The sequence below is a fragment of the Acomys russatus genome, chromosome 19, assembly GCF_903995435.1.
Source record: "Acomys russatus chromosome 19, mAcoRus1.1, whole genome shotgun sequence".
Classification (NCBI taxonomy): Eukaryota; Metazoa; Chordata; class Mammalia; order Rodentia; family Muridae; genus Acomys; species Acomys russatus.
The window spans coordinates 34,442,161-34,467,248 of NC_067155.1; the positions used below are offsets into that span (position 1 = coordinate 34,442,161).

The window sequence follows — 25,088 nt, forward strand, 5'->3', positions numbered from 1 at the left end:
TTCCTTTATAATCTTCTCTGTGTTGTTCCACTTTTAGCAAGTGTGCTGCCAAAGCCACTGCCTTCCTTTATTTCTTTGGCTGGCCTTGAACTTGCTGTGCAGCTGAAGGAGCCCTTGAACCCCTGATCCTCCCATCTCCACCCCCCCATCCTCGCCCACACACTTCTGCCTGTTATTGTGAGCAGATTTCAAGCTGAGGAAACAAATCTGACAGAGCACCCTATGCCACCCCAAGCCCTGCTCAAGATAAACTGGGCTCACTGCTGTTCCTCCTGACACCCTCAGGTCAACACCTGACAATGCTGGGTAGCAGGGACTCTCTGGTCACCTCCTTCCAGTGCCAGCCCCACAGCCAGAGTGGAGAGCCTAGAATTGCTGGGTTCAGGGGAATAGTACTGACAGAATTGGGGGGGGGGGGTGTTGTTAGAGCCTGTAAGAACTGCCAGGGCCAGGGCTGGCAAGGTGACACAGCTGGAAAAGCGCTGGTCACATAAGTATGGGGATCTATATCAAAAAGCGGGACGTGAGGGCTCGCACTTGTAATCCCAGCTCTCGGGCAGTAGAGACAGGAGGATCCCTGGGACTCCCTGCCAGCCAGCCCAGGGTAACTGGTGAGTTCTCGGCCAGGGAGAGTCACCATGGGCACCAGAGGAATGGTAATTGAGGTTGAACTCTGATCCCCACACACATGTGTATATGAAACTACACACAGACACAGACACACAGACACAGACACAGACAGACAGACAGACAGACACCATACACACAGGTTTGGGCACAGGCTTGTCATCCCAGGCACTCAGGAAGTTAAGAAAATAAAGCTAAAGGCCTACTAGACTACAGTGCGAGTTCAAGCCCAGCCTACAGAAGGTGCTTGTCTAATGTGCGCTAAACCCTGGGTTCAACACGGTTTTTAAGAAGGGACTGAGTCTTTTCCTAAAGGTCTCCCTGGATCCTTTCTCAGGAAGTAAATGAAGAATGTTCCTTTAATAGAAAAAACAAAGCAGGAAATCAGGAAAGAGAAAGCTAGCCGAGTCCAGTAAGGTACCCTTTCCTCCTGAGAAGTCTGGGATGACTCTTCGTGGGTCAAGAGGGCTTAGAGCCAGGTCCAGGCTCAGGGAGGCAGCAGCCTGCTGAGAAGGGTGCAGGACACAGAGCGTGCTGAACAGAACAGAAAAGAGGAATTACAGACCGTAAGACGGGGGAAGCAAGGCTGAGTACAAGGAAGGAAATGGCTGGCCCATAGTTATGACACAGATACAATACGACCATGCTGACAGGAGCTGAACCAGGGATGATGTAATTTTATTGGGGTGAGAGAGGAAAAGGGAATCTGAATGTCCCTGTAGGAAGTCCAAATATTAGCTAAAACCACAGAAAGGACAGTCACCCCCACCCATGACTCAGAGGGTGCTGGCAAAGGGCAGGCATTGTGGCGAGAAGAGGGGGGTCCTGGGGGAGACCCTCCACGGTGAGAATGGCATAACATCACCGTTTACTGCTGAGTCTGAAGGAAACGAGAGGACGTGGAAGGAACATTTTCAGAGGCAAACATCTTAGTCTTATCTTCAAGACGGTTTGCGCTCTGTGCAGGTGAGACGGCTCCATAGATAAAGGTGCTTGCAGGCAAACCTGACAACCCAAGTTCAATGCCCCGAACCTGCATGGGAGAACGAGAGAACCAACTCCAACACACATGTGCACACACCAATAAACACATGTTAAAAAAGAATGTGTTTGCCGGGCGTGGTGGCACATACCTTTAATCTCAGCACTTGGGAGGCGGAGGCAAGCGGATCCCTGTGAGTTTGAGGCCAGCCTGATCTACAATGCGAGTCTAGGACAGCCAAGGCTACACAGAGAAACCCTGTCTTGAAAACTGTTCATCACATGTGTGCATGCATGTTCATGTGTGTGAGCGCAGGTATGTACGTGCCACTGTGCATGTGTGGAGGATGACCTTGGGTACTGGTGCTAGGCTAGCTGGCCCATATGGCATCTATCTTCACACGGACTCTGAAGATCCAAACTCAGGTCCTCATCTCACCCAAATCTACCCAGCCCAGTATTAGATACTTTTAGCCTGACTTAAGACAGGACAGGGGAGCAATCACCCCACAGTTCTGTGGGGTCTCATGCTGGATCCAGCCCCTCTGGCCTCCACTGGGCCAGTTCTGTGTCCTGCAAAGGCACCCCACCAGGGGGAGATCTGCGGAAGGAGGGAGGGAGGGCTGTCCAGTGCACACACTGTGCTCCCAAGTGACCACACGGAAGTACACAGCAGGCTTACCGGACACAGCCCAAGCGAGGCAACACAGGTGTACCTCAGATGCACCCACTATGATCCCAGGAGCACCAGGGTGTGATCCCAGGAGAACCGGGGTGGTCCCCATATGCCTGAGCCCAAACTCAATGTCGCAGTACCCTAGATGGTCCCAGAGGAGATGCAGACAATAGGGAAAAGCCAAAGGGATGCAGAGGACCTGAACCCTCTAGTGTGTGTGTGTGGGTGGGGAGCAGCAACCAACACATTTTCAGACGGGAAAGGAACAAGGTGGGGCTTGTAGGTACACACGGGAACAGGACACGGCAGACCTCAGAGTCTATAAATGTCCAGACCGAACACTCAAAGCCGTCTTGAAGTTCTAATGAAAACACGGGAAGGTTAAACGCCCTGAAGGAGGAACCAAAGTTTGCTAGGAAGACAAGCATACATGAGGCTGGTTCCTTTTCCAGGGTGCACATGCACAAATGGCACTGAGCCCTAGACCCACTGTTGCTTCCTACATTCATACACCCCCTCCCCCACCCTGAAAAAGTGCCACCTTGTCATTCACCAGCAGAGCTTGCTGCTGGTCTTGGGCGCACCTGAATTTTCAGCATTATTTTTGTTGCTTTTTGTTAAGTAAAACAGATTGTTTGATTTCTTTTTCCCCCCAGTACTGCTGGACCCCAAGGCCTTGGGCATGCCAGGTTAAGTGCTCTACCACCGAACTGCATCTGCAGCCCCTGGTGCAGATCTGGCAATCAAGCCATCACCGGTACCCTGGGCAGAGGGTCACACGTAGGGGCGGAGCTACTCAGAGCTGCGCGCCATTGAAAATGTGTAAGTTGCTCATTTTCTGCAATTTTCCACTTGATATTTTTGACTGTGAGTAACTGAAACCACAAGTAAGTGAAACTAAGTCTGGGGGCGGGGCAGGGCAGGGTGGGGCACCAGACTTCTGATGCAGACTGGATAGAAGAGACTGAGCTAGCCAGCAATGAAGCACACACTGTGCTAAAGATACGTGATGAAAGGGGTCAGGACTCGGATGCAGTCTGACTTCCTTCTTTCCTGTCACTACTCCTAGCCTTTGCTGTTTAGATGTAGGGGGAGGGCACAGCACTATACAGCATGGGTGTGGAAGACAGGACTCAGCTCCCTCCTTGGGGCCACGTGGATTCTGGGACTCGAACTCAGGTCTTCAGGCATGGCGGCAAAGCACCTTTACTCACTGAGCCCTCTCACCAGCCTTTCCATCTTAATCTTTGAGGCAGGGTCTATCACTGAACCCTGAGCTCCCAGGGGGACCCACAGCAATCCTTTCCCCATGGAGCCACCTCCCCAGACCTTTTTGTTTGCTTGAGACAAAGAGTTTACTATATACAGCCCAGACTGGCCTCAAGTTTGCAATCCTCCTGCCTCAGCCTCCCCAAGCGCACTATGCGGGGGGTGGGGGGGATACACAGGCTGCTTTCACGGCAGCTTGCTTAAGTATAGCCGCAAGGAGCCTGGTTTGGTCTGAGTAACGTCGGCAAATGATTAGCCAGCTCCTGGCTTTCCTGCACCACTTGCTCTTCAGAGAAAGGTCAAAACACTGCCTAAGCTCCGGTTTCCCTCAAAGAGCTCATTCATTTGCTGGGTGGAGCCCTGCAGACTGGGACAGGGGCCCCCCATTCCCTACCCCCTACCCCCCAAAAACCCCAACGTACACATAACTTAAAACCGCAAGTGGAGCAACTGGCCCTGGGAAACACGGAGCCACCCAGGTCGGTCAGCACAGCAGAGGCAGGGCCTGGTGGGGGTGGAGTGGAGGCCAGGGGACGTGGGGCAGGTACCAAGCCTTGGAACCTGCTCTGGGGAAGGAGGAGCCCCAGCTGGGAGGTCCCCTGGCCTCGGTACCCAGGTTGGCCAATAGGGACCCGCTAGCAAAGCTCACCAAATTAGGCAAGCTGACTGCTCGGGGCGGGGCCCACCCACAGGGCTGGGAAGTCAAGCCCTTTCCCCAAGCCTGCCCCGCCCTGGCTCCCGCAGCCTAGGAGAGGAAGGGCAGGGCGTGTTTGTAAACATGTGGGCTCCACCCCTACACAGAAACTCAAACTGAGAAAGTCTTGGCAGGCAGGGAACCTCAGACCTACGAGCTTTACAAAAGCTCAATGGAATTCCACAGTGAGGAGAGAAACGGATGTCAACAGAGATCTTTTGTTATGACACTTAAAGGCCTAGGGAGTCTAGGGCAGGTCCCAAGCCACCATCTCATCAACAGGAGACCAAGAACCCATGTGACCAAGGACCCCTAGGGAACTCTGAGGGGACAAGGGCCTGGCCCCTCCTGGCAGCATCAGGAATGTGGTAGACTAGACTCCAAGGAAGCCTTGGGGACACCAAAGCATCAGCCATTCGGCAGAGAGGTCGTTACAGCCACTGTCCCACCTGACCAAACAAAGCGCCTTCTGCACCCCAACCTTCGCCCAGTGTCTTGACCAGCTGGCTGCTGTTCTGTTTTTGAGCCGGTGCCTCATGAGCCCACGCTGGGCCAAGCTCTCCATGGAGAGGGGAGGACACACAGCTTTTGATCCTCCGGCCTCCACATCCCCAGTGCTGGGACTGGCTGGCACCACTGCGCCTGGTGTTGGGCAATACTGGGAATTCAAACCCAGGGGTTCTTGGCTAGACAAACACACTACTGACCCAGCCGCGCATGCCCCCAGCCCCTCACTACTGTTTTTATCTGGACTGTTAATGAAAAAATGTTCTAGGAAGCCAGCACTGGGGAGACAGACACAGGAGGATCAGAGCCAGCCTGGTCTATGTAGTGAATTCCAGGCCAGCCAGGGCTACACAGGGAGATCCTGTCTCAAAAACAAATAGGGGGCTGGTCAGATGGCTCAGCGGTTAAGAGCACTGTCTGCTTTTCCTAAGACCCATGTTCAATTCCCAGCACTCACATGACAGCACCCAACTGTCTTAACTTCAGTTCTAGGGATTCTGACACCTTCAGACCAATGCACATAGAGTAAAATGAGCTAAATAAATAATTCAAAAAAAAAAAAAAAAAAAAACCCTATTCAACGTCACAATCATATATACTAGTACCAGATACTGAACCCAGAGCCTCTGAGATGAGGTCTCACTATGTAGGCCTGGTGTGTCGACAACACATTATGTAGACCAGGTTGGCTCCTGTTTCTGAGTGCTGGGATTTCAGGTGTGTGTCATCCAGCCTGGCTAAGCCCAGAGTCCTTTCCAGACTAAGTAAGTAAGTGCTGTGCCACTGAACTCATCCTAATCCTCTTTTTATTACAGGCCAAGGTACCACTAAGTTGTCCAGGCTAGTTCTGGTCCAACTTGGTAGCCCAGGCTGGCCTGGAACATAAGCTCTTCCTAGCATCATGGTTTCGAGGTTGCCCCACTTGTTCCTCCATCTAAGCATCTTTGATTTCCCATCTAAATAAAGGCTGCACTTTCCTTAACTGTTCGTGGGCCATGATCCTGGGGATGGAGGACACAACAAAAGCCACTGGACTAGAGGGACTTTATGAGGTACCATCAGTGTCTCACAGCGACCGAATCATTCCCCTGCATTTGCACCTGTAATCCTAGCACTTGGGAGACTGAGGCGGGAGGGTTACTGCGTGTTTCAGGCCAGCCTGGGTTACATTTTGAGTTCTGGACTAGCCTCGCTACACTGTGAGACCCTGTCTCCAAAACCGAATCAGGGGCTCAGCTGGCTTGGAGGGTAAAGGTGCCTGCCCACATGGAGCCTGACCGCCTGGGTGACTCATCCCTGGGATCCACACGGGCGAAGAGAAGACTCCCAACAAAAAAAACAAACACACACACACGCATAAATCAATATAATTGAAAAAAATGAAACAATATCAAAACAAGTTACACATGTAGCCTCCCTACGTGGACAATGATAGACCGTGAACATGGAATGTGGGTGTTAGGGGCAGGGCTACTCCCAGCCTGAAATGCGGCGGGGTGGGGGTGGGGGTGTATCACTCATGAAGTGACATGTCTGAAGGACACAGGTGGGTGCTGGGCACAGGAGGGCTGTCAACTCTCACTCCACCTTCCCCAGGGCTCTGCCATTGCTGTGGGAGCTGCTATGATGTGACCCACCCAACGACACAAGCCATCGTCCACGTGGCCAGGACCATTCTGGGCTTGCGAGCTCCCAGGTTGTGCTTCTCGCTGCTGTCAGGAAAGAGGACAGACATCTACTCCAGACAAGGAACCCATGCGCATACAGTTCATAGCGGGAAACAAAATAAGCTCACAGAGGTAAACCAAGGGTTAAAGCCCGTGATAAACCACCCCCTCCACTGTACGCACTCACATTTATTTTTTAACCACCCCAGGGTTCCACCAGTAGGAAGGGCATCCTCAGATGTGACACCCCCCCCCCCAGACCTGAGAATCAAAATCTCCCTTATTCATTAACTTAAAAGAAGGAGCGAACTCCAGCTAGGGGTGGTGCTGCACACCTGTGATCGCAGCTGGTGACCAAAGCAGGAGGGTCAAGAGTTCCAGGCCAGCCTGGGCATCCAGAAGCTTCCATGTCAAGTAACTAAGGGCCAGGGATGTGGCACAGGGGTAGCTGCCTAGAATGATGGGCTGGGGTGTGGTTTAGTGGCAGTGCCCTTCTCCAGGGTGAAGGTTTGAAAAAGAATGGCCCCATAGATAGGTTCATGTATTTGAGTGCTTGGTTCACAGCTGGTGGAGTCTTTAGGAAAGACTAGGATGTCACTAAGTTTCAAAGCCCATGTAAGGCTCAGTCATCTTCCCCGACCTCTGCCTATGCTTCTGGCTATTGCCCCAGTACCATACCTGCCTACCTGCCTGCCTGCCGCCATGTCGCCCACCATGATGGTCACAGACTCACCCTCTGAGACTGTAAGCAGCCTCTAATTAAATACTTTCTTTATAAGTTGCTTTGGTCGTGGTGTCTTGTCACAGCAAAAGTGTCTTAGTGTCTTAGTTAGGGTTACTATTGCTGCTACGGAACTTCATGACCCAAAAGCATGTTGGGGCAAAAAGGGTTAACTTGGCTTACACTTCCAGATTGCTGGTTGTTATTGAAGGAAGTCAGGACAGGAACTCAAAGGCAGGACAGGAACCTGGATGCAGGAGGTGATGCAGAGGCCATGGGGGGGTGCTGCTCACTGACTTGCTCCCCATGGCTTGCTTTCCTATAGATCCCAGGACCAGCAGGCCAGGAATGGCACCGCCCATAATGGGCTGGGCCGTCCCCGCCCCCTTCATCACTATCTGAGAAAATGCCCTAGAGGCTGGATCTCAGAGAGGCAGTTCCTCAACCGTACCTCCTTCCTCTCAGAAGACTCTAACTTGGATCAAGTTGACACAAAGAGTCAGAACAGCCGCCCCCTTGTCAACCTAACACAAACACATCACTGTTAAGCCACAGCCCTTCCCTTCCTATTCAGCCCCAAGATCTCACACTAAAAACATAAATAACTTGAAAAGTCCCACAGTCTTTACAAATCCAAGCACATTAAAACTCTAGTCTCTTTAAAAGATGCAATCTCTCTAAAAATCCACAATCTCTTTAAAAGTTAAAGGTCTTTCAGATGTGGGCTTCAGCAAAATTCAAAATGAAATTAAGTATCTTCTCCAAGAGGGAGGAAGCGGCCACAGTGGCAATCAGAACCAAAGAAAACCAAACTCCAACAGTATAAATAACTCAATGTCTGGCCTCTGGGGACCTTCTCAGGACCTTCTGGGCTCCTCCAATGAGCCTGGTCAGTTCTCCAGCTCCGCCCTCTGCAGCACACACAGCTTGTCCTCTGGGCTCTGGCTGGCTCCACTCCACCACTGCTGGGCTTGGTGGTCGTCCCATAGAACTGGCATCTCCAAAACTGCTGGCGTCTTCAGCTACAACTGGGCTACATGGGCATCAACAGCCCATCATAGGCTCTCTTCCTGGTGCCAAGCCTCAATTTCTCTGCAAGGCCCCTTCAGTCCCACGCCTTCAACTGCCACCGAGGCTGTGCCTTCACCAGTGGCCTCTCACAGTGCCAAGCCTCAGTTGCTTGCCATGGCCCCTTCATGCCTTCAAAACCAGTACCACCTGGTGACTCTTACACACTACCAAGTTTGGCTGCCAGCACCAAGTACCATCTTGGCCACCTCTGGAACACAGAACCACTCTACCGACACAAAGCCAACCAGCACACCTAGTTTGTGTAGAAGTCTGGGTTTGACTCCTGGCACTGGAAAAAAAAAATTTAAATAAAAGCTAGCATCAAGCGTCACCCTGGAGAAGCAGGAGGTATAACTTTGGGGACCGAGTGAGGGTGCCCACAGGAGTGACCCAGGCCAGGGCTGGGGGACAGCACAACTCTGGGTCCACTGGAGAGTCCTGCCCCTAAGGAGCATGGCACGACTATGCCACTATCACAACAGTATGGGCCACAGTCTGCTATCTCTACAGGGCTGGCCTGTGCCATGTGCCACAAGCAGGAGTGGAAGCCACAGGGCTCAGGGTCACCATGACCCCAGCACCTGATGGGTGGCCGGGCACTTCACAAACATCAGAAACATGACAGGCGGCGAAAGGGAAGTAAGTCGGTTTCCCCGAAAACCACCTGTCAGAACCCGAATCCCCCTCCCCTCTCTATTTTGAGACAGGGTTTCATATAGCCTAGGCTGACTTTGAACTCATGACCTTCTCTTTTCCCCCTCCCTCACCCACCTCCAGGATCACTGCTATGCCCCATTTATGACATACTGTGAACAGAAGCCAGGACCCACGCTGGCACTCTACAGACGGAGCTACATCCCAGCCTGTTTGCTCTTGAGACAAAGTCTCTCTCACTAAGAGGCAGGGATGTCCTTAGATGCCCATGTGGCCCTGGGTGGTGGAGCACCGAAGACCCTCCTGCCTCAGCCTTTGGAGTGCTGGGGTAACGGGACTGGGCCACACACCCATTTCCCTATTTGCTTTAGGAGGCCCTGAGTCATAAATCTGCAACCTGGAGAGGTGGTGACTGGAGGGTGGTCTCCCCCATGCAGGAGCATCTCCCAGGGTCTAGCTCTGTCTCAAGGCCCCTGGTGCACTCAGAGGAGCCTGGGCTGGGGAGGACGCTCACCTGATGGTGCCGGTCGGGGAAGGGATGGGGCTGACGAGGCTCCGGAGGTCCGGCTCCGGAATGTGGATCTTCAGTGGGGAGATCTGTGGGTAGAGCGGCCGCAGGGGGGATGCTGGGGCTTCCTCCTTATGGTACAGGGACGTGAACTGGATCTTGATGGCCGTGCTCGGGAACCGGAAGGTGCATCTGTGAAGGGAGAACAGTGGCTGGTCAGGCACAAGGTCACTGGGAACAGGAGCTTTAGTCCTACCACCCACACGGCAGGAGCAGCATGTGGCGCAGGCTTGCGGGGGGCTCGTGTCTGGGTCACGATGGGACCCCTGGGAACACAAACATGGGGTTACTCTGGCCCCAGCTGTGCTCGGCCTGTGAACGGGAGATATAAATATCTTCAGACAGGTGCCGCGAGGATGCACCCACGGGGCCTCCATGCACCAGGGCTGCAGCGGTGACAATGACTGTCGTTCCTGACCCACAGGGGCAAACAGCTAAATGGACCCCGACCATTTGCGCATAGATCTCATTCACTCATGTACTCATTTACTTATCCAGCAAAAAACAGCTGAAGGACCCTGCAGCGCCGCGCACAGACTCCACCCACTTCACTCTCCCATCCACTCTCGCGCATTCGTCTGTTCACTCATCAGGAGAAGGCAGGGCCTCAGCTCAGCACGCAGTTCAGACTGGCCCTTCCTCCTCCTGAGCTGACAGGCATGTGCTACCACGTGCACCTTATGCTGAGATTTAAAGTCAGATTCCTTCAAGGTATAAACAAAGACCACCACACAAGGTGTGTGTGTGTGTGTGTGTGTGTGTCTGTGTGTCTGTGTGTTTTCTCTGACTGGCTTTTCCCTAAACTTGAGGCTTGCAAGCCTAGAGTCAGGCATATATAGTGAGTTACAGATAGACAAACAAACTAGTCTGATCCACATGCATTTCTCTAAGAAATGGGCACTACTTGGAAAATATACCTTATCTAACTCTGTGTGTGTGTCACGTTGAGTGTCACTTTGCACCTGAATCTTAGAGGAATTCTTGCTGAGTCCGGAGCTTGACACTTCAGCCAGACTGGCTGGCCGGGAAGCTCAGGACCTGCGTGTCTCTGTGCTCTCACACATAGGAAGCAAATATACACAACTTGAAAAAAAGATGAAAGAATCTGAGGCTGACATAAACCACAGAATGAGTTCAGGACAGTCTGGGATACACACCAAAATCTATCTCCAGAACATATCCACTATCACGGCTACTTTATTCAGAGTCTCACAGCCCAGTAACACTTCTCCATACCTGGGGGTAGTTGTGTACACGTGCATGGGGCAGGCAAATGTCAACCTTGGGTGCCATCCCCCGCACACGCCCCACCTTATTTCAGGGGATCTAGGCTTGCTTTATAAGCTCCCCTGGCTGCCAGTGAGCTCTCCAGCAGTGGGATTGCCTTGGTTTCTTTTTGTTTGGGTTGTTTTTTGTTTTGTTCTGAGGCTCCAAGTCAGATCCTTGTGCTTAGGCACCCAGCACTTACCCACCCAGCTGTCTACCCCAGCCCCTCCGTCAGTATTTGTACTTGGAGAGTCCATCCGGCATTTTGCTAAGATGCCTTCTCATCTGTGCCCTGAGTCAGCTCTGCATGCCTGTAAGCTTTGGCCAGCCATCTAGCACGTGTCTGATGGTGGCTGGGTGTGTCCAAACTGGTGGGGCCTGCCACCCAGTAAGCTGTGCTGGCTGAGAGTGACATGAGACGGCCTATACTAGATGAACAGGGAGCACGTGGTGCATGAGTGCATATGTGCATGCATGTGACGCACCTGGTCAACCCATGCTATACAGGATGGTTGTCACGGTAACAAATCTCCTCCAGTTCTTTGCCACGTGTCTCTTCCTCCCTCTCAGCCCACAGGGAACAGGGAAGACAACATGCTACTTCTCACTGGTGGGAGAGCCTGTCACTTTAGAATCATCATGGCGACCAGACAGAGTGTGTGGCCACGGCCTATGCCTGTGATCACAGCTGACAGGGATCTTCCAGAGCATGGTGTGGGTGCGAAAAGAATAAGCCTGTGAAGCCGGGCATGGTGGCACACGCCTTTAATTCCACCCTCGGGAGGCAGAGGCAGGCGGATCATTGTGAGTTCGAGGCCAGCCTGGTCTACAAAGCAAGTCCAGGACAGCCAAGGCTACACAGAAAGACCCTGTCTCGAAAAACCAAACCCCCCACCCCCACGCGCAAAAGAAGAATAAGCCCGTGGACCCGGGCTTGGCTGACCTCGGGCTGAAGAACTCCAGCCTAAATCTGGAGAGTCATGGGAGGTTGTGGGCTGCCTGATGGGGGCTCTGGGAATTGAGCTGCCGGCTTCTTGAAGACCAGCACATGCGCTTTAGCCTCTGAGTCACCTCTCTGGTCCCAACAACCACAATTCCAAGAGGTAGAGGTAGAGCTGAGTGCTAGAAGCCCTGCCCAGGGTCCTCCGCTGAGCGGCCAGAATGGGACCTCACAGGCACAGCATGTACAAGCAGGCCCCGGCTTCTACCTTTACTACCGCCAAGCAAATCAAAACCCAAGATGAATTCCCTCCTCCCTCCATGCTGCTGGGGATCACGTGTGCTCATTAGAAACATCTGATTGGATCCCCAGCACCGTGGGAGGGAGGGAGGGAGAGAGGGAAGGAGGGGTGAGGCGGCTCTTTTCTTCAGGATCTTGGCCATCCTGGGCTGAGGTCCTCTGCGGCACCACACCCTACTGCATCGGCAACGCTTGGTGATAGTCATCTTCAGGTTACCTGCCGGGATAGCTCCTGACTCACTCTTCAAAATTCAACCCTAGGCAGCCGCCCTGTCAGCAGGAGCGGGTGAGAAAAGTGCCAAGCCGCTCCTTGGCTTGGCAGAGCCATCTCCCCAGGGCACCCACAGTATCTTCCATCACGCCTCTCTTACGTTCAGGGGCCTTGGCGGCTACCTTCTAAGTCTCTGGTGTTTATTCATAGCCCAGGTTGACTTCCAACTCCTTGTCCTCCTGCTTTAGGCTTCGGAGTGCTGGGATTACAGGTGTTTTCTGTCACACCCATCCTACACACACACACACACACACACACACACACACACACACACACAATGTAAGGGGACAGAAAAGAGCTGGGGATTGGCCCTGGTCGCTGAGGCGTGTGGCTTCTTGGGAGTAAACAGGAACTCTATTCTAGCACTAGCCACTCAATGGGGAGACTTAAATGACTAGTAATGTGGCCAGTAAACTATAGCAAAGTTTTTGCCTGCAGGCTGGAAGCTGAACACTGAGGCCCACCATGACTGGATGACAGTGGCTGGACTGACAGGATGATTTTGTCAGGAGGTGAGAACACTGTCCAGAGTCAGTAAGCAGTTGCCTTGACCATGACAGCCTTGGTTGGAGCTGGGGAGCTGGCTCAGAGGGAAAAGCGCCGGCATGGCAAAATGCAAGAACCGGAGTTCAAATCTCTAGAACCCACATAAAAGCTGGACACAGCAGCGTGTCTGTGATTCCAGTGCTCCCGTGGGGAAAGAAAGGGAGGGGGGCCCACTGGCCGGCAGGCACGAAGGGGTGACCAAACACAGTGGAAGGAAGGGACTGACACCTGAGGCTGTCCTCTGATCCCCACACACCTGCCTGCGCTGTACTCATTCACAGAGAAAAACTAAAACAGAACAGCAACAGCCTCAGTGGCCTGAGGCACTAAGATCTCTGCAGTCCAGGCAGATCTTGAACTCCAGTCAGTCCTTAGCCTGAAGCCTGCCTACTACGTCCTTTCACCTCCATCTTTGAAGGAGGAATCCGGTAACCTGCCCCCAACAAGGGAGCTGCCAAGCTGTCAGTAAGAACGACACTTCACGTCCTTTCAGCCGCAGGACACCTCTCCCCTACATAGCCGCTCGCCATGCCTACTCTCCATCCCCTCAGGACCAAGCGTTCACTTTCGAGGTGGGGGCAGTGAGCTGGGGTGGGTGTGGGATACATGAAATAATTGCACAGGTGAAGACAGACTCCTGGCCTGAGAGGCTGCAGACAGTGAGGCCGCCCGTGACCTCCCATGTGTGCGGAACATCTCAGACCTGGAGGACAGGTATGTCCACTCCCCACCCATGGTGGCAGTGGCCTGAGCACCCCACTCTCCACATTCCTGTCAGTCCTCCAGGAGGGGAACTCAGAAGGCTGAGGCAGGAGGAGCAGGGCTACAGAGCGTGTTCAGGGCTGACCTGGACTGTAGAGACTGTCTCAAAAGACAAAACACAATTTAAATTTCCCCTTTTTACTGTATTGCTTTCTAAAATTGTATGTGTATGGATGGGTGTTTTGCTTGAACACATGTCTGAGTGTCACTAGTGGGTCTGGTACCTCCAGAGGCTAGAAGAGGACATTGGGTCCCCTGGAAGTGGAAGCTGCCCGTGAGCTGCCATGTGGATGCGGGGAGTTGAACCCAGGTTCTCTGGAGGAGCAGTCGGTGTTGCTACCCACTGAGCCATCCATCTCTCCTGCCTCTAAATTTTGTTTTTCTTCTTTCTTTCTTTGTTTTTAAAAGAGAGTTTCTCTGTGTGGTCCTAACTGTCCTGGTACTCAGAATTCTGGCTGCCTCTGCTCCTCAAGTGCTGGGATTAAAGGTGTGCATCACTGGGATGGAGAGATGGCTCAGAGGTTAAGAACACTGACTGCTCTTCCAAAGGTCCTGAGTTCAATTCCTAGCAACCACATGGTAGCTCACAACCATCTGTAATGAGATCTGGTGCCCTCTTCTGGTATGCAGGTGTTATGTCCAAGCAGAGCACTGTATACATAAAAACAAACAAACAAACAAACAAATAAATGTGGCCTGGCCTTAAGGTTTTTTTTTTTTTTTTTTAAATAAGGAAAAATGTTGTAATTGACACATGAATTTCTAAAGCATCGACCTGAGAAGGCCTCACAGCATAGAGCTGTCCAGGTAAGAATGGATCAGTGATTGACAGAGGAGGCCTCGGGAACTAAACCAAGATCCGCCTTGCTGGGGGATTCTCAGAACTTCAGATTGTCCTTCAAATAAACTGTACCTGGAGTGGTGGCCACACAAGTTCGATCCCAGCACTTGGGAGGTGGAGGCAGGAGGATCAAAAGTTCAAGATAAGCTCAGCAGTATGAGACCAACAAAGTAGATGCCAAGATACCTCATCAGGTAGAGGCACTTGCTGCCAAGCCTGATGACTGTTGGGTCCAGGAAGCCTGATCTCTTCATCTCTTCTGTGACACAGACACACAGACACACACAGATTTGCACACACACACAGACACACAGAAGTATAAACACACACACACGCTAAACAAACAAATACTAAAAAAAGAAAAAAAAAAAAAACAATACAGTACAAACTGGCTTAGCGAACTCTGTATGTTCAGAGAAGCCCCTGTGGGAGGGTTCTCTAGAGTGGGGTCACCATGCCATTTAAAGGATGCTGGCACCTTCCAGCCGCTGCGTTAGCCACGATGAGTAGCACTTGTAAACATGAAGGGTCTCACCCCATGGAATGAACTGCTCAGCAAGCCTAGCAGAGGTGCTCTCCAGCTTCTGACCCGCCAAGGAAGGGCAGGCCTGTTTGCCACGGGCTGATGGAATCAAAAGACAGCACCCAGTGACCGATGGGCTGCAGCTGAGAGCCGGGATCTGTGGTCAGGCAAACCTTGTGTGGCAAAGAGCAGGAGCATAACCCGGGTGTTTGGTGCATGCTGGGCACGCCAGGACTGAGAGGCGAAGGCAGGAGGCTCAGAAAAAGGTCAAGGTCATTCTCAGCTACTTACCGAGTTCATTCAGGCCACACGCACACACATTCCTGGTTGAAAACTTTGGGGAAACCGAGGACCCTCCCCGGTCACTGGACCTTTTGGTAGCCATCCCTTCCCCCATGTGGGAGCCTAAGCCTCATTTCAGTTATTCTTACAATGTGACAATGACCCTGCCTCAAAATATAGGGTGGAGAGTACAAAGGAGGGTACCTGATGTCAACCTGTAGTCTCTACACATGTGCACACAAATGTGCACATGCACCCTTTATGCTTGTGCAGATAGCACACGTGCACACAAAAGGCAATCCATTTTGCCAGAACACTGGAAAGATGAGCCATGGTACCACGGGGTCACAGGGCTGAGTCACAACACGAAAGGGTGCAGGAAAGACTAAAACCAGAGGGACCTAGGCACCAAGAGTGATGACGAAATAGTCTCAGATCAGGAGGAGCAAGAGCCCTTTTGGGTCCAGGCTCTGGGGGGACGGGTCACTGCTCCCAGCCACTGTCCCCACTGGTCGGCAGCTGGCTCTTCCAAGTGTCAGACAGTAACAGGACCTATATGCTCCCCTCCCCAGAAAACCACATGGGGCTGGCCAACGGCAGTGGCAGCGAGTAAACATGCTTGCTGAGCAAACAGAGTTTGGTTCCTAAAGCCCCTTGTTCCTAAAGCCCACCACAGAAGGTGGAAGGAGAGAGCTGGCCTCTGACCTCCACATGTGTGCTGTGGCATACACACCCAAGAAACATGAACGGGGGGGGGGGGGGGGTGGAGGGGGAAGAGCGGGAGAGGAGGGGAGGGAGGGAGAGTGTGCATCCGCCCAGCATTCAGGAGTCACACCCTGGCAGGTCACTGTGGCTAGGCTCAGCTCTGGCCTGAGGTCTCATGTGCTGCGGTCCCTGCGGATCTGTTATCACACCAGCAGCTTCACTCTTGATCCCCAGGGTGGCCCTGGGGATCTGCATTTTTAGCAGCCCCCACCCCATCCCTCACCCACAGCCCCGCAAGGGACTCTCCTCCAGAGAGCATGCTTTCAGGAACATTTATGAACTGCCAGCGGGGGTGGCACACTGAAGGTGAAAGGCTGGCATGGTGGTCTATGCATGCTGCAATCCATCACTCAGAAAGCAGGAGGATTGCCGTGAGTTTGAGGCTGGCTTAGGCTTGAGACCATAGCTTAAAACAGTCAGGAAGATTGGAAGCAAGGGCTTAGGATGTTGCTCAGCTGGCAGAGTGCTATACCCAGCACTGCGGAAAACCAGCGGGGTGGGGTGGGGTCCATTACAACATGGAAAAGGGGGTTGTCTGCACCTGATGCCCTCTGGAACTTTAAAAAACAGAGAAACTGGGGCTGAATTGAGAACACTTGTTTTGCAGAGGACCCAGGTTGATCACTAACATGACATGGTGGTTGACAAACTCTGTAACCCTAAGGCAGAGGGGATCGGACACCCTACTGCAAGCACTAAGGACACCAGGCACAAAATGTAATGTATGCATACAAGCCCAGCACTCACATTCGACATACACATAGGCCCAACACTCATATGCACATACATGCATATACACCTGACACATGCACATGTATGCACATACATGCATACATACATACATACATTCATTTATACAGGCCCAACACGCACATGCACATACATGCACACAGGCCCGACATTCACATGCACATACATGTGATTAGAGACAACACCTCTCTAGCATTTCCTTGGCTGGCCAGGAGCTCACTCTGTAGACCAGGCTGGCCTCAAATTCCCAGAGACCCACCTGCCTCTGCCTCCCTACCAATGAGATCAAAGGTGTGTGCCACCATGCCGGGCTTCATGTGCGCCACACGCAAACCCGGGCTAGCCTAGAATGTATGGGGATGCTTAATGGACTCACTGGACATTTGGCAGACAGAAAGAACCTGGTCCCCCAGGTACACTGTGGGCGGCTTCTCTCCTTCCATGCTAATCTGAGACTCACACCCAGGACTCAGGAGGGCTCAAAGAACCCCGGGGCTGCAGAGCTAGCTCTCCAGCTAATGTCACCTGGCTGAAGCACATTTTCCTCGTGAGGATGCTGAGCTGCTCCGGTGGAGCCTGGACTTCGCCTCAGCACTCAGCCCTCCTTATGAATGAAGCTGCTCACACTGCATTTTAGAACAATTAGCAAAACCAAGGATCGTTTGTCCAAATCTTGAATTTCATGCAAAAATAATAATAGTTCTAAACTAGTATTTAGTTGGGCCTCATGGTGCAGGCCTGTCCTTCCAAGTCCTTGGGATACTGGAAGGGGAGAACGGCCAGTTTAGGGGCTGCCTGGGCTTATGGGCCAGTTTACGGGCAGGTTGTGCAACTAGTGAGATCCCATCTCAAAACAGAGGATAAGGGCGGGGGAGGGGAGGGAGGTGTTCACTAAGACAGCTTGTTTGGCACCTCAAGTTCAAACTTCAGTACTATAAAAACAAAACTAGCGCCTGCTGTTATTTGACTGTAGTATCTGCTGTGAGCACACACAAGCTCTCGGAATCCCATGCTATATTTCTAGGTCGACATGTGTTTTTCAGAATATTGCAGAGAAAGCCACCACACTCTTGTATAGCCAGGCCGCCAAAGAGGGGACCAGGACAAAGCATCAATGCAACCTTGGATGGAGGAGCTGGGACAGAAACAAGCACTCCACTCAATCCCTCCATTCTGGCAACTTCCACAGGCCCAGGACTGATCTGTCCAACTTGGCTCAGGAAACCCCTTTGGGAGCTGAAGGCAGAACCAGGAAGAGCCCCAGAAAGGGCCAGGCAGGCATCCTCCACTCACAACTGCCCAGAGGGCAGCCAATGCCAGAGCCTGTCAGTCTGGAATGAGAACAGCATTTCCTGGAACTGTAATGTTCCGATGTTCTGGGAGAACCATGTGATGCCTTTGGCCCTACCTCAGCATCACAGGCCAGACAAGGCTTTTTTTTTTTTTTGCCAGAGACTCCTACTATCTCCCTAAGTCGCATCTAAAGAGCAAGAAGGCTTTGCTATTTCAAAAACAGCAGTTCCACTGACCCAAACAAGGCAGAGCTTAGCTCAATGCTCCCAGGGAACTTCCTCTCTGCAGCCCTGGGCCAGCGAGGCCTGCCTTCCTAATAGGGAAAGGCCAGCCAGGCCCAACAAACTGCCCAGAGCCCAGACTTGGTCCAGCCCAGCCTGGGAGCTGGAACCCAGGTGAGTGGGGACAGGGCTGGCTTCAGCAGGCAGCTCAGTCCCTCCCTACAGCCCCACCCAGTCCTATCTGGCAAAGGTGGGTGCAGTTGGCAAAGAGAAAGCAAACGGATTCCTGGGAGGCAGTGTTGCCTTGTTGGCAGAGGTCCACTGACAATAAGGAAATGAGTTTCATTCTGTGGAGACGAATGTCATCCCCTCACTGCACACCAGCAGAGGCAGTACTTACTGTTCCTGCAGGAGCCGAAGCTTCCAAGAGCCACGTGTGTATGCGCACATGGACGGATGTGGTGTGTGCACACATGCATGTGTCCATGTGTGGGCAGGAGGCGGGAAGGGTATAAGGGTGCCCTGTTCCATCATTCACTACCTCTTGCCCTGGAGACAGGGTGTCTCACTGAACCTGGGGCTCTGCTAGCAGCCAACAAGGCTGTTTGCACTCCCCCTGTGGCTGGGGTGCAGGCATGTGCAGCCAGGCCCAGCTGTTACGCTGGGTGGGTACAGGGGATTCAAACACGGGTCCTCCTGCTTGCATAACAAGCACTCTTTCCCACCGAGCCACCTCCCCAGGCTCAGGATCTTTTTTTTACTTCCTGCTTCATTGAAAAGAGAGGACTGCATGGGGATTCTGGGTGCTCTTAGCAGAGTGCCCCCAGTCTGCCTAGCAACCTATGATGTCATTATCTGCCTGCCACTAGATTGGCTATCTGCTGAGGACATAAAAAAAACGGCAAACCCACCTCCTGTGTGTCTCCCTCTCTTTTACTCTTCCTCTTTCCCTCTCTGTCCCCCTGGTGCCCCCTTCCTTCTCTCCCCATGCTTCACAATAAGCCTTATAGCAGGTATGTGGCGTGGTGTGCATATTTCACATTTAACAAGCACTCCTCTAAGGTAGAGGGAAAGCAGCAAGCAACCACCACATTCCAGCTTTCGTCGGAGGGAAACTGAATCATATCAAAGCTAGGGAAAAGCTGTCCATACGCCCGGAACCACAGCATTTGAGAGGTGGAGGACCAGAAGATTAAAAGTCATCCTTTGGAAACATAGCAAGTTCAAGGCCTGCTTGGCCTACATGAGACCCTATCTGAAAAAAGAAAACATGAACTCGCAAGTCCTGTGTGATAGCACGCTACTATCCCGCAGGAGCACTGCACCCCTGCCCTCTCCAGGTGTCTGCTGTGTGTCCCCACAAATGCTGGAGCCACACACTTGACCAGGTCAACAGCAGATCCCCTGGTCCATCTCTCCTGGCACCTGTCCCTCCTCCTTGAGAGTGGCATCACCTTCCCTGGACACACTTGGGCATATCCTTTTGCCTCCATCTTGCCCTCTGGCCTTGGTCCTCTGTTAGCACAAGGACCCGTTTCTGCCTCCATCACTACCATCCCCGGCCCAGGTTTAAGCACACAGACTCATCAGTCTCTTCCACTGTCATCCAGTTCTTATGGGAGCAAGGCTGGGATTCCTCACGTGCGTAGTGTCTAAGAGGGCCAGCGCGATGTCTCAGCAGGGAAACGCACTTCCTCTGCAAGCCTGCTGCCTGCACCTCAGAACCACCTGAGGGTGGACGGGGAGAACCAACTCCACAAAGTTGTCCTCTGACCTCATGGCCACGGCACCCCACAACACTGGCAGATATTAAGATTAAACTTCTAAGAGTTCATGTTTTGTGATTTTATAAACTTTATTAGAAAACCTTACAAATAAATAAAAATATCTCACACCAAAATTAACCAGACACAAACTCTACCCAACTCAACCAGCTTCCAGAGAGTTAGAAAGGGGTTCAGGGCAAAAGCCGTGGCGTGCTTCACGTTAAACTCTATGCTTTCGGGATTAACTGGTCTATGCGCTTTCCCAACACCTAAGGCGGACAGCCATGCCAGGATCAGAACTAGAGAGACAGTCGCCTGCATCTCCCGCGCCCTTTGCCATCCAACCTTCCCCATCCCCGGATACAGAGCAGCCTCTCTTTTCTCTTTCCTCATGGTGTACAGCACCCACATTAGTCTACATATATGAATGTGTTGATGAGCTAGAGCATGCAGATGCTCCTGAAATTCCCTGACCTTGCTTAAGGGTACAGATTCGATGTCCAGCCGGTTCCCTGCAAATGCTTTTGGCTTCATTACTCTTTGGAGTGGAATAGGATTCCAGTGCGTGTGTGTCTACCACATTTCTTATCCGTTCATCTGTGGATGCACACCATGTTGATTCCAGCTCTTTACTATAGTGAACAGAGCAGCGAGAAATATGGGGTTGCAAGTATCTCTACAGCGGAGTATGAAGTTCTCTGGGTATACTCCCAGTAGTGAAACAGCTGAGCACTAATTTTTTTCCCCTGAGACAGGGTCTCTCTGTGTATGTAGCCTTGGCTGTCCTGGACTCGCTTTATAGACCAGGCTGTCCTCGAACTCACATTGATCCACCTACCTCTGCCTCCCAAGTGCTGGGAGATTAAAGGCGGGCACCACCACGCCCAGGTGAGCACTAATTTTTAAAGACATCTCTAAAGTGATTTTCACAATGGTTGCTCTAATTTCACTCCCACCCTCCAGAGTGAATGAATGTTTAAAGAAACTTCATTGTGTCACTTAAGGGTTGAAGACACCTGAAAGTTTGAGACTAAGGTGACTAAAGCCATTTAATCCAGCCATGGTGTGCATCAGTAAACAGACCAGGAAATGCTGGGAGCCCTGTGCCTCCTCCTCACAGGCCAAGTGGGGAATTTGGCAGAATCTGGTAAAGCTGTCCAGCATCGGGACTTGCTATGGCAGCAATGACATTCAAGATGACCCATGCATGCTACAACAAATCACACACAGTAGACCCAGATTCACTTCACAGCAGTGTCCAAAAGCAGCAGCGTGCGGAGGGGAGAAATAACAGCCAGCAGTAAAACCATTGCTGCAGATGCGTGAGGCTGTCCACCTCTCCAATCCCAACACAGAGAAGCCCAAGCTGGGCCTGGGGGCAAATGCCCAGCATGCCTGTGGCTCAGGGAGTTGATACAGGAGGATAGAAAATTGAAGGCCTGCCTGGGCTACAGTGCAAGTTTAAGGCCAACCTCAGCAGTCTTAGTGACACCCTGACTCACAATGAAAGGTGAAAAGAGCCCTAGGGGTATAACTCACAGCAGGAGAATGCTTGCTAGACTCCCCCAGTGAGGGGATGGGGTGTGTCTCAGTGGTAGAGCACCTGCCTAGAATCCCCCAGTGAGGGGATGGGGTGTGGCTCTGTGGTAGAGCCCCTGCCTAGAATCCCCCAGTGAGGGGCTGGGGTGTGGCTCAGTGGTAGAGCCCCTGCCTAGAATCCCCCAGTGAGGGGCTGGGGTGTGGCTCAGTGGTAGAGCCCCTGCCTAGAATCCCCCAGTGAGGGGCTGGGATGTGGCTCAGTGGTAGAGCACCTGCCTAGAATCCCCCAGTGAGGGGCTGGGGTGTGGCTCAGTGGTAGAGCCCCTGCCTAGAATCCCCCAGTGAGGGGCTGGGATGTGGCTCAGTGGTAGAGCCCCTGCCTAGAATCCCCCAGTGAGGGGCTGGGATGTGGCTCAGTGGTAGAGCCCCTGCCTAGAATCCCCCAGTGAGGGGCTGGGGTGTGGCTCAGTGGTAGAGCCCCTGCCTAGAATCCCCCAGTGAGGGGCTGGGAACATGGCTCAGTGGTAGAGCACCTGCCTAGAATCCCCCAGTGAGGGGCTGGGGTGTGGCTCAGTGGCAGAGCCCCTGCCTAGAATCCCCCAGTGAGGGGCTGGGGTGTGGCTCAGTGGTAGAGCCCCTGCCTAGAATCCCCCAGTGAGGGGCTGGGATGTGGCTCAGTGGTAAAGTGGCTGCCTAGAATCCCCCAGTGAGGGGCTGGGGTGTGGCTCAGTGGTAGAGCACCTGCCTAGAATCCCCCAGTGAGGGACAAGGGTGTGGCTTAGCAGTCAAACAGCTTTCCTGGCATTTAAGAGGCCATAGGACACATTCTTAGGACTGTAAACAAACAGCTCCCTTCCAAAATTTCAACAGGTTGGGAAGGTGTGCCCAGGTAGAAAGCTTTAGAAAACTTAGCGTCTAACTTTTATGGAGTCTTTGGCTTTGGGGGAGGATGACCCTGTGGAAGCCCAGGAGGCATCACAGGTGACGCTGTTCCCTTAAATCAGGAGCACAGTATGTGGAACCGAGACTAGCCTTGGAGCAGCGAAGTCCTACGTGAGCACAAAGCAGGATGAAGCAGGTGACCGAGGATGGCCACGGCCACTGGAGTATAACATTCAATAACATCCAAAGTCTTGGGCATCAGTTAACAATTCTTCATCCTTCTGAGGAGGAGGGGAGAGCTCAACGAACAAGAGAGTTTGCCAGTACATGCTGCCCCGGGCGCACTGCTCGCGGGGCAGCGCACAGACCCTCAAGTAGACACTGTGAACTCTGCAAATCTCTGAGAGATGACACCAGGCACAGTTATACACATGCAAGCACAACACTCATGCACACAGAATTAAGAAAAAAAAATTGTTTAAAACTCAGTGAAGAAGAGGAGGAGGAGGAGGAAGAGGAGGAAGAAAAAGAAGAAAGACCTGAAGGGAAATCTTACAATCAAAAAGGTATAGTAACTTGAACCATGACCTCAAGTAGGATGAGCAGCCCAGAAGAGAGCTGGGAGTGGCCTTGGGTTCCCGAATCAACAAAAGCCACAACCAAAGGGCTGGTGAGCGAGGTGGCTGAGCACTTAAGGGCACTTCCAGCCAGGCATGATGCCCTGAGCTCAAGGCCTAAATCACACAGTGGAAGGAGAGAGCTGATGCCTTCAACTTTTCCTCTGACTAAACATGTGTGCTGTGGCATGTGTACACCCATGAAATAAATACATGTTAAATGGAGGAAGAGGGAGAAGGGGGGGTGGGGGAAGGAGGAGGACGAGGGGGAGGAAGAAGAGGAGGGGCCAGTAATGAGTCTGGAGCTGGCACGATAAAATCACCCAGCCCTGACAACAGAGCAAAGAAACGGAAAGTAAGTGTGGAGTGATTTTAATTCAGAACATGGCTCATCTGGCAAGAGATCACATCCAAAACCTTCTAGGTCTGTGTGATCCAGCTGCAGTACAAACACACTTTTAATCCAGGAGACAGAGGCAAGCAGATCTGAGTTCAAGGCCAGCCTGGTATAGAGCAAGTATCAGGTAAAGAAAAGCTTAGGTTCAGGTGTTGCGGTACATGCCTTTAATCCCAAACAATGAAGGTAAAGTTAGTTTGTAGAAGGAAGCACCCATGTTTGAAAGTGATGTCTAGTTGAGTGGCAGAAAAGGTGACAAGTCAGATAAAGACTTGACAGAATGGGATATGTTCAACTCTCACGAGAAAGAGAGGACAGGAAAGCTACTTAAGGGGCCGGGGTGGGGGGCAGTTTCACCAGGACAGTAATAGACAAGTTGCAGAGAGAGAACTCAGGTGAAGACCAAGTAGACCACAGAATGAGGAGCCAGAAAATTAGAGCAGACCGCTGAGCTAGTTTCAGGCCAGGCAGAGAAATTCAGGGGCCAAGAGAGAAGCCAGACTGAATCAGTCAGCTGGGAGAAGAGTTTGAGCCAGAACAGCTGAGTTGAACCAGCCAACCCAGAGCTCAGTAAGAACAAGAAAGGGTGAGCTTATTCAGCAGTTAAGTCTCAGAGGCTGAAAACATTCTAGGCCTAGGTTAGATTGTCCGGAGGCCAGGAGCTTCCAGGACTAGGCCTAGGTTAGCAGACAAAGACAGGAAGCCTCCCAGACAACAACTGAAACAGGTGGATAAAAGTTCCTTTAACAAGTAAGTGCTAAGAGGCTATCCCCAAGGACTTGCCATCCACAGTCAGAAAGTGAGGAGTGAATTAGCCAGAGAAATGGTGGCTAAAAAATTTCCAAAGCTGACCGCACCAACAGAAAAGACTGACCTACAGATCATGAGTGGATAAGGCCCCAAAAAAACCCAGGCAGGGCAGTCAGAGCCAACTCCAAGGTCTCCCCAGGACCTGCGGCTTCGTAGGTGCCCTCAGGCTGACCTCAGCCTCTCCATCTGGTCTCATCCAGCCTGGAGACTATGGAGTGAGGGCCCTCAATTGTGGTGGCTCTGAGCTAACAACTGTGGGAACTCCCTCGTGGACAAGCCTGCTGTTTCCATGGTGGTCCTGCTGTTTGTGTTGTTTGTCCAGACAGGGTCTCGTGTAGCCGAGGCTGGCCAAGGATGATATTGGACTCCTGATCCTCCTGCCTCCACCTTCCAAGTGTCAGGGTGACGACAGGATGACAGACACTGCACTGGGTGTATGTGGTAAGGGACTCTGAATTCCAGGCAAGCCAGCTACCGACTGAGCCCAGCCCTAGCCCTCCAGGGCTTCTAAATCCCACTAAAGTGACACCCAAGGTTAGCCATCACACACTCCAGGTCACTTCCAGGCACAGGGTTGGCGCCCAGTGTGGCCCCACCTACCCCAAGGCCATCTACCTCCACACCCACTCACACCTCCTGTGGTGAGAGGCCATGACCGACTCTCCACAGAGAAGAAAGGCAGCAGAAATCAGATTCTCCGAGGAAGGCAAGTGGGATGAAGTGAGAAAAAAGCCTGTGCTGTGCATAGGACATGAGAACTGTGGGAATGAGTGGTGTAGTCGGAAAGTGTTCCGGCTGCTGCGTGTAGGGTCTGCTAGTGAAAACTGCACAGCCGGCCGGGCGACACCACAGCTGGCCCGGCGCGGAGCTCAAGGGCCTGAA

General features: G+C 52.4%; 1 protein-coding gene across 1 annotated transcript in view; it reads right to left on the reverse strand.

Moving 5' to 3' along the window:
- Nucleotides 1-25,088, reverse strand: part of Foxk1 (forkhead box K1) — a 65,400-nt gene that overhangs the window by 14,234 nt on the left and 26,078 nt on the right. The window contains exon 2 of the mRNA XM_051161110.1: nt 9,382-9,567. Coding sequence (XP_051017067.1) covers nt 9,382-9,567 — 186 coding nt within the window. The remainder of the gene's footprint in view (nt 1-9,381; nt 9,568-25,088) is intronic.